The sequence below is a fragment of the Lytechinus pictus genome, chromosome 4 (assembly GCF_037042905.1).
Source record: "Lytechinus pictus isolate F3 Inbred chromosome 4, Lp3.0, whole genome shotgun sequence".
Classification (NCBI taxonomy): Eukaryota; Metazoa; Echinodermata; class Echinoidea; order Temnopleuroida; family Toxopneustidae; genus Lytechinus; species Lytechinus pictus.
The window spans coordinates 25,390,090-25,403,516 of NC_087248.1; the positions used below are offsets into that span (position 1 = coordinate 25,390,090).

Genomic DNA, 13,427 nt, shown 5'->3' on the forward strand with positions numbered 1-13,427 from the left:
CATCTCCGGACCATAAACTTTGTTCACAAAGTATGACAATAAGCCATCTCGGCATGACATTGTCTCGTAAACAGTCATGTGGCATATCACAATGCTTTACCCGTATATCGCTATTTTGGTTTCAAAGGTTGCGTGAGACTTCCAAAAAGTCATTAAAAAATTGTGGAGATATCTTTATGCGTTTCGGAAATATCGCGCGAAGCGTTGAAAATGCCCCCAGTCCTTTTAGGGTTAATGCTACCATGATGTGCATAATCGGGCGATTCCATACCTGTCGTATCGGACATTTTGACAATTTCTAGTCTCTTAGCTGATTGCTTGAGCAAGAAGAACATATTTTAGTTTATACTGAATTTAAAGTAGGTACGCATGTGAAAAACCGATTACCAACAAAAATGATTTTGGGTGAATTAAATATGAAAATGTTTTGTGTCGTCCGGGACTCAGAAATGCCCAGTACGACACGCAACATTTTCACCTCTAATTCACACATGGACAACATATTTCTGTCGGTTGTAGTTGTTTATATTACTACCCAGTAGTACTTTATTATTACCCAAAACCAATTGAAGTTTCTCGTTTGTTTGGACAGAAGGTTGAAACAAGTTTTGAAAATGGTTGATTTTTCTAGTATGGAATCGCCCAATATATTTTCCTTTCTATTCTGTCTGCATTTGTTCGTAATTTTCTCAATGTATTTCCAAAGCTATCTCTCATTCTATAGAATTTGATAACTCAGTAAATCAACACTCTTTACACGTGTTTTTCCGTTTTCTATTCTTTATTTATAATATGAAGAGTATGCAATGAATATATAATAATTAACGAAGTAAAAAATGGTGTAGAAAATAACACTCGAATGGCAGGAATAAAAATAATTGTGGCACGAAGCCATTATTCCCACTTCCAGCGATATATAATTATGAATTGTACTTCAAACTAATTATAACAAAAATAGTTTCTAAATGGTAATAACTCTATCCGTAATCGCATATCCCCCAAATTTATCAGAATCTAAATAACGCCTTAAAAATGAATGATAACGGAGAGAAAAGTAGGGGTTCTGATATCGTCCGCTTCAATTAGAGGGTCGTAGCTACTCCAGGCGTTAATTTCCTTCGGTAACAAATTGCCAACAGCTAGCCCGAAAATGGTAATCATCGATTAGCATTAGTCTTGTCATGTAGCTCCCATCACAAACACGCTAATCTTGCAGCAGCTAGTGATAATGTAGAACATTCCTTCTTCGTCTTTTCCTTTACCCTTAAAGAAAATACATGTATAACTGATGGAAAATAGAGTATGTACAGATTTGACCATAATAACATAAATGTATTGATGGCATTTCTATGCAGCATGTTGCATCAACACCAATAGATTTTGTTTCTTGGTTAGAACTCGAGTATTCAAACTATAAACTTAACCTCGAAACTGGGCCTCAGAATGGTAAAATTTACAACAGTGAAACAGTCTGATATCATTTCTCAAATCCATGACCTTCAATGATTACTTGCTGATGATCAATATTTGATAATAAGTGAACAGCCAGAATCTTATAAAACTTTATGAGCAACTGTATACAAACTTTATGATATTACATTGTAGGGTTTCATAGATTACATAATGTCCCTTTCTTGCGGTAAACATACAAACATATACATCACATTATACAATGAGCTCATGTGGACCTACTCCAGGCATATAGCAATGAAACATAATTATAAAAAAAAAACATAAAATGCATGAATGGTAACATTTACAAAAGTACAACAGTCTGATCTTATCCTATATACAAACTTTATGAAAGTACAATATTAAGGTTATAGTGATTACGTAATTATGTATTTTTTTGTGTCTTGCCATAGACATACAAATGTATATACAACATCATATCACGTGCGCTTGTTAGGCGTACTCCAAATATAAGAACAATTACAGCAATGGAAAAAAAAATACACAGAGTTACGTTCAAGCAACATAGTGCTCATTAGTATATACACGTACCACCATTTTTACAATTTACACCCGATACTGTAAGATTCGATACTTATACAGCAACCAGCAACATTGTGAGGTTTGTAAAAATTGTTTAACATGTTGAACATCATTCCTTTTTACTCCGACTTTAATTGCGATCCATTTGTGACTGATAACCCATGGTTTCCTGCACGCCTGTTTAAGGTATGCCATGTACTTCACATTCATGGGACTGCCCTGTACTGACATAAATGGTTATCTTGATTTCTTTTGTGTCATTACTTTTTACTTTCATACCATTTGTAGGCAACAAAGCTTTTCTTTTTCCTGATTGTGTTTTTTAATTATTTAAACTCTTCATGCAACATATATAAAGAGATATTCGGTGAATATACAGCTTAAATATAACGGGTCGATAATCATGTATGTAAATGATCCTAATATATATAAGCTTACAATCAGAATGAAACCAATCTGAACACAATATGATAATGCAAATTAACTGAGGGGGATAATTTCATACAGAACACGATAGAAGCGAACAATAGGCAAGTGAAACTTAATTAAAAGAGGGGGGTTTTAGGAGGGACTTAAACAGTTTTAATAGATGAAGCCTCACGTACATTAATGGGGAGATTATTCATGAGCTTCGGGGCAATAAGTGAAAATAATGCTCAAGTTGTCGTTTTGTGTGTATTTTGTTTTGGTATATATTATATATAAGAACATTTTTTACGAGGAGGCTGCACCCAACAAGCTATTCTTTTTAGCAGCCTCCTCCATTTCAAACCTGCTAGTATTATTATCGTAACTATAATTTTTGTACGAGAAAAATGCTATGTTTCATTGCCTGTATACTATGTAATATTGTACGAAGAAAAATATAATATGTTGGAAATAAAAAATGAATGAAATGAAACAAAAACTTTGAAATGTCAAATGTTTTCTTTCATATCACAGTTTACACGAATTTTCAGCGTCTTATTGTTTTTTTGTTTTTTTTCTCATTGATATGTCCTTTTTCGTTGGGGCGGACTTTAGCTCATACTCTCTGCACAGGACCGTTTACCGTGGAGCATCTTGTCCAGTGCATGACCTATCCCATTATCAAACTATGGCTATAAGAAAAAAAATCGACGGATCGCTTTAATAAACGGGTAAAAACATTTGCTCCTGCATGCGACATTTACTCTGGTCTTATTATATCAGAGGGCATAGGGTTAGAGAAGGATTTTATAATAGTTTTTGGTTCAAACTAATGAAAAGATAAGGATGAGGGCTTTAAAACTTGCAGGTTGTGTTTCATGTATGGCGTAAGGCCTAACGTGCAGATTTTGCCGCATCGGAGCATGTCGCCGGAGCAAATGTTTTAGAACTGCATGTACTGGCTCCAAACATGATTGTCCTAAATTTCTCAAGACAGAGTCTACGGAGACCACAGAAGGATATCATTTGTGTTAATCTATTCTCATTTTTTAATGCCCATGCATGTCGGTCATTACGCCATGGTAGGTCATGACGCCATGGTATGTCATGACGTCATGGTAGGTCATGACGTCATGGTAGGTCATGACAATGGCAGACTACTGATCGAGAGCGGGAGTATCTCTCTACCTCTAAAACTATTCCATATACTGTACGGTAACCGAAGCGAAAGACCCCTGTGTTTCATCTTGGCTGCCAATGCTAGGATCGGCTGATTCTTCATGATCTTGATGCCACAATTTCATCTTCGAAATTACTCACTGTATAGTGGTGTATGAGAGGAGAGAGAAATACATACTTATTAATAAGATTGTTGTGAAAAAAAAGAGAAGAAGATGAGGAAATGACAAAATAGAAGTTGATGAGTAATATAAAGATATTCACATGTACAGAGTTAGCAAGGTTAGGGGGACAAGTCAAGAGAGGGAGAGAGAGGGAGAGATGGAGAGAGAGAGGGGGGGGGGTGGGTGGGGGGAGACGGAGAATACGCGCGCACACACAATTTGATTCTGTAGGATGGCTAGTTTTCGAACAGCAATAATACCTAGTATGATAAGGCATTAATTTCGACTTTAATAAGTTTCCAACGCGATTAGATAAAACTAAAAATAATATTGATTTTTTTATTTCAAGACTGTTCGCAGCAAGACCTGGATTGCACAGAACTTTTACATTAAAACAATATAAAACATAACAGTATCAAAATAGAATTATAAAAAAATATTCAAAGTATGAACAAATGCACAATCAAATCATTAATACTTTGAGGATTAATATAAATCAGCAGAATATTTTCAAATAATAGTAAATGCTTTAATTGCAGAAGCTTCAAAATTTGCTTAAGATATAGTAGACGAGAAAGCGGAACGGAAGGATTTATGATGTAAGTGAATTGGATTGGATCAATTTGACTGTAAAGGCTGTCGAGATTTTGAATTAGTGACGTATTCAAAGTATAAGGAGATTGAAAAGTGGAAATTATACAATGGGTAAATATTTAGAATAAATTGTTATATACAGAGAGTTTTATATACCTATATACCTATTTTATATACCTATTTATATTCCTAGATGAATATATTTATTTACTACACTACAATTAATTGTGAAAATAACGTTACATTTTCAGGTATGTATTGTAAGCTAGGAAAGAAAACTTTATATCGTTAGAAGCTCTTCTTGTCGTTGTAGTAACGCGGCTATGCTCTCTCTTGAATGGTCATTTAATTTCAACTTTGGCAACAATCTTCATTTTCTCATCTCTTTTTTATTTGTGATCACATACATCCCTGAATGCATTTTTTAAATGTGATTTGCTTGAATTTTGGCCAGACTAATCGGCAAATTTTTATTTAGCTATTTATTCCGCTACAAGTATTTGAGAACATACTTTCTGTCAAAAATTTTTGATGAGATTAGAATGATAAGGACAGGGCGATGATTGGTTTTATATTTCATATGTATTGGAAATTATTATGGGCTCTAGCCAGCTTTCCTTGGGAAGTGTAGAAATGCAAAATAACTCTTTAATATCACAACTAGATGATCACCATTTTAGATGGGATCTGGGGACCTGAATTGCAAAATTTAGAAGAAAATGAAATGTTTGATAAAACGAGGTCTTATGACTTACCCCACTGGTTTGCCATGTACTATCTCCACAGTGATCTTATGTTCATCATCGGAATCAATAATATAACGATCTAATATCTCATCAGTCCCACATCTTATGAACCTAATAGTATTAACGTGGAGAGAACACCCATTCGTCGGAATAAATTATTTTATGTGATATGGGGCAATGGTGAAATTTTGTGTTTGGACTCTCGGGGAAAGCAAAGTAAAAACACCGGTAAAGGCGGGGACAAAACTATGGTTTAATAATGGACCTACAAGATTTAAATTCCCTTCAATAGGTTAACAGTATGAATTGTTAAAATGTAAGTATACAAAAATAGATTTGCATAAAATAAAAAGAAAATTAATTACAAAAGACAAGGTGTTGTCATTCTTTAGCACAAGAGCATCTACCCTTCTATGTCCAGCATGGCCCATCAAAACAAAGTGGCCCCGAAATAAATGCAAGACAATAAATTAATTCGGTAATTTACTTTCGAATATTTCGAGTAATTTCCAAATGAAAGTATGCGTAATTACGTCAATACGTGCGGTCGAGTATTTTACATATTATAGTAAAAAGGTAAAGGGGGAATTAATTATACTGTAAATAATTGCCATATATGTAATATCATGCTTAAACACAGCATGAGACCATACTAGACAACGCATTTGAGCTTTTTTCTATGATGAGAATACGTTATACATAAAATATCATTTTTATATATAACATTGTCCACCGAGTTGCATAATCGTTTCTTGTTTTTAGCAGTATGTGTATCTTTCACAATAAAGAACCGAACAATTGGCATTTGGAAAAGGTGTACCTGAATCAAATCAATAAATGGTCATCGCTAATCAAAAGATAGAAATAAAGGAAAGATATCTCACCCCAGGATCCTCAGATGTTTGAGATCGTGTGTTGATCTGAAAGCTTGAATGATGCGTTGAGTCTTGTCGTTACCGATGTTGAGATCTCTGAATGTGACCTTGGCGAGCTGAGATGAGACCTTGTGAAGAGCATTAAGTAGTGAGGTAGGATCACCGTAGAGAGAAGCCGGGTAACCAGCATACTCATGCGTTTGAATGGCGAGCTCTGTCGCTGCTGGTAGATGGATCCTGTGGATGACGTCACATCTGATCCTGTCCGATACCTGTATGGTGATCCTCATCACACTGTCAAACATCGATCCACAATCCTGCCATACTTCTAATGTCCTGTTCAAAACTGTCAGATCCGTCACAGTCGAACTCGTGTTGCATTCATCCTACAATAGATGCAAAATAAATGAAATGAACCTAAGAGATAACAAGAGATCATGCTAGTGGAAACATGATGTATAATGATTACCATATGCCATCGGCTGACAATTAACAAAATATAATAGGAGAGAGAGAAACAATATAACAAGCTAAAGAAAAAAAAAACCCAAACCATATCACAAGAAAAATGCAATTCATCAATAATCCATTTTCTTTACTATGGTTGTATTTTTTTTATCATGTTAATCATAATTTTTAGGAAACACCAAAGTTGTTTCTGTATTCCCTTTCCTGTACCCCACCATATTATTTTTTATGATAAATTTACATAAACCAACATGTTCTTGCAAACACATATTTCATTTAATGAAAACAAAGAGAAGATCGGTAATTGCACAACAAAATGAAATGAAACAAAATTTAGAGTAGAATCTGTAATTTAATCAAAACTAGATGTAAAATTAGAAAGTTATGCACAAAAAGTTCGTATATTTTTTTCCACAAAACATTTCTATGCATGGCATAGCGATATACAAATGGGATAGTCGATTTTTAACTCGCGAGGCTGTCTATTTTGTATATTTTGTTCGAATTATGCAATACTTTATTTTCACAGTACAGTAACACTTCATGAAATCAAAATAGCGGAAATTTACCTTGATCGGGAAGAAATCAAACATTATTCAACATTGTAATGAGAGAGAAAAAATATATATATCATGCAAAATCAAATAATGTAAGGGATTGCTCCATCAGTTTTCTCATTTACATGCCAATCACGATGTGTACATCAATATTTTTTGTAAAATTGAACAGAGTCGTATTTGACGTCCGATTTGGGGGGAAACGGTCCGAAAAGAAGCTTGTTTTGTTTTCATTTTTATGCATTGCAACTATTCGAAGAGCAGTAAAATGAAGTGGCGTCCTTGGGTAAATATATTTATATTATTATTGTTATTATAATTATTATCATTATAATAATCATTATTTTGTGAAAACGGGCTAGACATTCTTGGCTGAAGAAGATAAACACATTTCCATTTCACTCCCTAGTACATTATATCAGTGCAATCAAATTCAGTGGAGGAATGAGCCAAATACTTTAAGGGAGCGGGCATGGCATGAGAGGCAACATTTTACCCCCCCCCCCCCCCCCCCAAAAAAAAAAAAAAAAAAAAACAATGCGAGAAAGAAGACAACCATTTCTTTCTTTTTTGCCTTTATTTTATTTTCTTTTAATAAAAAACATATTTGGCTGTACTATTTTATCTGTAGGCCTACTATGATGTTCACTTTCTACTATACCGCACTTCAAGACGATTTCGACGTATATCTTTGCTCTATTTTCAGACGGACATGCCCCTGTGCCAAAACTGTAGTTTGACTATCAAAAGGTGAAATAATGATATTCTTAACCGACCAACTACACAGTCACCCAGAATCAGGATTTAAACAAAGAATTGAAAAAACCTCAAATCATAATATATTTATACAAAAAAAAATTATTTTCAATAGGACCGCAACATTACCACACCTTTTAAAGTTGGTGTTAGCACAGAAAAAAAAGAAGAAAAAAACCACAAATCTATGATTTGATTTCAAGTACTGCTACATCTACATGTAAGTACCTCCTTCTAGATATTACCTTTGCAGTCGAGGCCATCGATGATGATGAAGAGTAGAAGTCATCGTGATGCTGATTCATCTTACAACGTCTACAAAGGAACTGAGCGAGGTGACGTAATGCAGACGGACGTTCACTGGGATCAGCATAGATAACAAGAGTGTCTATTTGCTATAATAGTAATATGAAATGAAAGTTAAAATCGCTTGTCGTAACTATGAGCATTGTAATTAAATATCGTTGATTGTATTCACGAAATAATACACAGATCTGATATTTTAGTAATTATGGTAAAATAATTAGTATTATTTAGATAATTGTTCAGGGTATATGTTTAACATTGCATTTTCAGGTTACCGGAAAATAATTTTACATATTTTTTCATTCCATTTTCAGGAACATGATACACGTAACAATATTAAATGTATGTACACTGAAAATAATCATTATACAATGGTCAAAGTACAATATCAGAATGAATATAAATAAACAAAGAGGAAAGAACAACTCCAGCCATGGGTGGAAATCTCTCCCCAAAAGTAGGGGGACCAGGGGCCTATCCAGGACTCTCCAAAGGGGGAGGGGGACATTTCCCGCGGAAAATTTAACCCCCAAAAAAAGATGTCAGGTTACTTCGTACAAAATAAATTTCACAAGCAAAAAAAAGTTATCACTTTCAGTCGGGGAGGGGGGCACATTTTGGAAAAGAAACGATTAATGATCGATACTAATGTACTATTCATCTTTAAGTGCAGTGAGTGTTTTTTATTTGCTCTTTTTTCATGATTTTGCATTCTCAAAATGCAAAATTTCTCGCGCGCCGGGGAGCTCCGCTCCCGCGCTCAATCTAATCTAACAAAATTTTGGTCATGACAAATCCGTTAGCATATTAAAAATGTTATAACCCTGCATCATAAGAGTATGGTTATAATACTTACACTTATGAATTTTATGCTAGTTGCTACAAATGTCTTTTGAATATGTTTATAACTTTGAGCACAAACCAATCAAAACATTCTTTGAATACACTGACGTGACGGGGGGGGGGGGGGGTCATACTATTTTTGCGTCTTTGTAGAAGCGGGGATAATTTGTACAAAGATACAGGTATACTCTCAACTTCAGGTTAAGGGTACGATGAGTTGACCAAATCAATGCCATTAAAGAAACACAGCTAGGCAAGTTAGGACAATGCTTACCATACACTTTACAATTTCACCCGTTTGTAGGAGACACTAAATCACATTAATTCCATAACAATTATAATAAATATTTCAAATACGAAATTTGTTCCAAATTTTGAATGTTGCATCACCTCCCAATACAATCTTTAAGATAATTCAAAATATTTTCTTTCTGCAATATTCTTCTTTTAATTTGCACCATTGTGATATTTCTTCGTTCTTGGAAGTTTATATTGTGGCTGTAATGACCAATAATCATTGCATTCATTATCACCCTTAATCCCATAATAATGATTCCCTTGTTCATTCTCATGTCACCTTTGACCAGTGAGCAAATGATTATTTTTTCATTGCACAAAATATTGACCGTTTCATACTTATTTACTCTTTATATGTTTTCCCCTTTCTTGTGTAGTTTATTTTTTTGATAATTTACCTTTCTCACCCTCTGTAATGTTCACATCATTTTAAACGACTCAAGCAACATTACAAGGCTTGCCCACTACGTTCACTCGCTGAATTTCTCCCATAATTACACACCACTTGAAATATGGTTTTTGGTCAACATTCTATTCTCCAACTATTGAAAATTTGCTCGCTTGCTTCATTTATTTATATCTTTACATCCTAACAAATTCACTACAATATAGCCATCGAACAAAGTCATGATAGGCATGTAACTGAAAGATAGTAGTATGTGTTTACAGCCCGATAGACCGCGGGTCCGATAGTCCGCGGGTCCGATAGACCGCGGGTCCGATAGACCGCGGGTCCGATAGTCCGCGGTGTGTGTAAAATTATGATCAGGATATAGTGAGATCCAATGCCATCAAGAGGTCAAAAGGCCAATGATACGAGTCCATGGGGTTCTATAACGATGACCCAAAGGACAATCACCCCCTGACATCTACTTCAAGGAAAATATTATCCCCATATTTTTATCGTCAGGGACTGTTACCCCCCCCCCCCCCCGGAAATGTACCTTCTAGACGCCATACGGAGCCTCTAAAATGCCATCGACTTGACGACATGGCGAGATACTTTATCTTGCCATGTCGACTGAATAAGCTTATTATGTCCGCATGGCGCGATACGTTATCCTGCCAAGTCAGTCGACTTAAATAAGTTACATGTCAACATAGCGATATATCGGGATTCTCGCCGGGACTTGTACACTTCATATCTCGCCATGTGGACATATCGACTTGACAAGATAGAATATATCGCTATGTATATAAAATATTTTTATAAATTGTTTTCCAAGCCTTCTCCTGACCTTATTTTATTCACTCGTCTTCCTCCTTTTATGTTTCGTCTTCTTTTTCTCCTTTCTTTCCCCCTTTTTTTTTATTTCCCCGTTTTTCGCAATTTATTTGCTCTGTCAATAGGGGGGAGGTTGCCCTCGGGCCGTCTCGATCCGCCTTTGTTAGTAGTTGTTATGATGGACACGATGCATATCTATTAAGAAATGAATGCGACCGCGAAGCGCTAGCTGAAAACTTTTATAATGATGAAATGAAGAATTCATTTTCAGTTGTCAGGTTAGAATATCAAATATTTTCAGCTTGTGCTTCTCGTTCGCATAAAAAACTGTAAGGTCGGGATGCGTATATAACTAAACTATTTATTGATGCCAGTGCGAAGCACGAGCTCAATTATTTTATATACTGACTGAAGAAGGACTAAGGTATAATTCCTATTCTAATTGCTTGTCCTTTTTCTGTTTCTTACCCCTTTTTTTGCGCAACCATGGGGGGGGGGTGGCAAAGATTTTGCCCCCTGGATCGGCCTATGTATGTTGACTTGAAAAACACAAACACTTATATGTGGGATTGAAGCAGAGGATGCATACCTCATTAATCAAATATTGCGAGCGACTAGCGCCAGCTGAATTTGATAATAACCCTTTTTTTGTGACCCTGAACACGGTATCTATCTCGCTAAACAGACTTAAAACTCGAAAACATTGTTTTTTCTGTTATCGTAAAAACGGGATATTTTAATTCAGCCGCATTGATTTAAGTTTTTGGGGCAGGACATATATTTTACTATAAACAGGCAATACGAGCAATGTTGCGCCCCCGGTCGAAAATGAATTTGCATGAAGCCCTCTAAGTTCAAGGTCAATTTGGCGCCCTCGGTTGAACTTAAACTTGGCGCCCCCATGTGAAATATAACTTTGCCCTCCCTTCCCCCTCTCTGAAACATGTATTTGTCGCATTATGGTCAAAATTCAAATTAGCGCTCCCCTAGTTCGAACATCAATTTGGTGCCCCGCTAGATCGAACATCAATTCGGCGCCCCATAGTTCGAACGTCATTTTGGCGCCATCAAATCGACATCCAGGTCAACATCTCCCTCTTCCGTTTCCCATCTTCTTTTCTTTCTTTTTTCTTTCTCTTATCCTCATTCCCCTTCCTTCCTTTCTCTTTCTGTCTCTCTTTCTTCCCCTCTCGTCTTTTCCCTCTTTTCTTCTCTTTTCCCCATCTTTTCTTTCCTCATTTTCTTCTCTTTTTCTGTCTTTTCTTTCCCCCTTTTCCTCTCTCTTATCTCGTTTTTCCTTTCTTCCCCCCTTACTCTCTCTTTTTTCTTCTCTTATCCTCTCTCTCTCTTTTCTTATCTTTCTTCCTATCTTACTCTCATTTTAAATATTATTCTCTTCCTTCCTCTTTTTCTTATTTTTTTCCCCCCTTTTCCTACTCTGTTCTTTTCTTTTCTTTCTTTTCCCTCTTGCACTTTTTTCTCTTTCCCCCTTTACTCCGCCCTTTTTTCTTTTTATTTCCTTTCCCCCTTTTTTCTCTTTTAATCTTTTTTTCTTCTCTCCCTCCCCTTCCTCCCTCTCTCTCTTTCTTCTCTTCTTTTCCCCTCTTCCTCTCTCTCTCTTTTTTCTTATCTTTCTTCCCATATTCCTCTCTATTTAAATATTCTTCTCTTCCTTCCTTCTTTTTTCCTTCTTTTTCCTCCTTTTCCTTTCTCCTTTCTTTTCTCCTCTTCCTTTTCCCTCCTCTTTTTTTCCTCTTCTTTCCCCTTTTCTTCTCCATTTTTTTTTTGTCTTTCCTTTCCCCCTTTTCTTCTCTTTTTTTCTTCTCTTCCTTTCTCCTTCTTACTCTCTTTTCTATTCTCTTCTTTTTCCATCTTCCTCTTTCTTTTTTTATTCTCTCCCTTTTCCCCTCTTCCCCCTCTTTTATGAGCTGGGGGGGGGGGGTGAGGTAGTTCCCCCTCGGCCCCCTATGGATCCGAACCTGATAGAACCCCATGGCCTCGTATCATTTGACCTTTGGACCTCTCGATGACATTTGATATATCTGGTCATAATTTTACACACACTGCGGACTATCGGACCCGCGGTCTATCGGACCCGCGGACTATCGGACCCGCGGTCTAACGGACCCGCGGTCTAACGGAGCCGCGGTCTATCGGACCCGCTGTCTATCGGACCCGCGGTCTAACGGACCCGCGGTCTATCGGACCCGCGGTCTAACGGACCCGCGGTCTATCGGGATGTCCCCGCTGAATTTCTCCTATAATTACACACCACTTGAAAGGCGGTTTTTGGTCATCGTTTTGTGCATCAATTACTGAAAATCTGCTTGCATTTGATATTCATGTCTTTATATCCTAACACATTCACTACAATATAGCCATTGAACAAAGTCATGATAGGCATGTAACAGTACACCCCGGGGGGGGGGCACTTCCATTCACGAGTGGATACCATGCGCGACCATGGGGTCTCAAAAAGCACCCTAAACACGTAATTTTCATATTCTGAAAATGCACCCCTTAACAAGTATTGGCGTGTGAAACCCCTACCCTTAACAAGTATTGGAAACAAAACGATACTCTTGGCAAATGTTCGCTGAAATGAACCCCTAAACAAGTACAGGAATTTTCTATTGTTACGGGTCCTTCGGTTGTCGGCTTTACTTTATTTGGTTTAGTACGACCCCACCTTCTACACCTCGCGCAAATCGGACTCTAAACACGAAGTGTTGGGGCAAAAAGGACATCCTTTATAAAACATTTTAATTTTGGTTTATCATCCCCGCAAATTCGACCCTAAACACGTAATTTTCCTAGCGAAATAGATACCCTTTTTTCATTATTTTTGTGTTTTTGACACCCTTATCACGTTACGTACGTAACGTGCCCTATCGTGAAAAAAGACATCCTTTTTACGTGTTTTTTGGTCGCGCATGGTATCCACTCGTCAATGTAAGTGCCCCCCCCCCCCCCCGGGGCAGTACACAAAGTATATACACGCGTATACATGAACA

The 13,427-nt window shown here is 36.6% G+C and overlaps 1 protein-coding gene across 1 annotated transcript in view; it reads right to left on the reverse strand.

Annotated features, from left to right (window-relative positions):
• Positions 1–767: 767 nt before the first annotated feature.
• Positions 768–13,427, reverse strand: part of LOC129259229 (uncharacterized) — a 69,978-nt gene continuing 57,318 nt past the window's right edge. Inside the window, exons 20-23 of the mRNA XM_064098717.1 lie at positions 7,988–8,137; positions 5,971–6,347; positions 5,096–5,197; positions 768–3,722 (exon numbers count right to left, since the gene is read on the reverse strand). Coding sequence (XP_063954787.1) covers positions 3,716–3,722; positions 5,096–5,197; positions 5,971–6,347; positions 7,988–8,137 — 636 coding nt within the window. The 3' untranslated portion in view covers positions 768–3,715. The remainder of the gene's footprint in view (positions 3,723–5,095; positions 5,198–5,970; positions 6,348–7,987; positions 8,138–13,427) is intronic.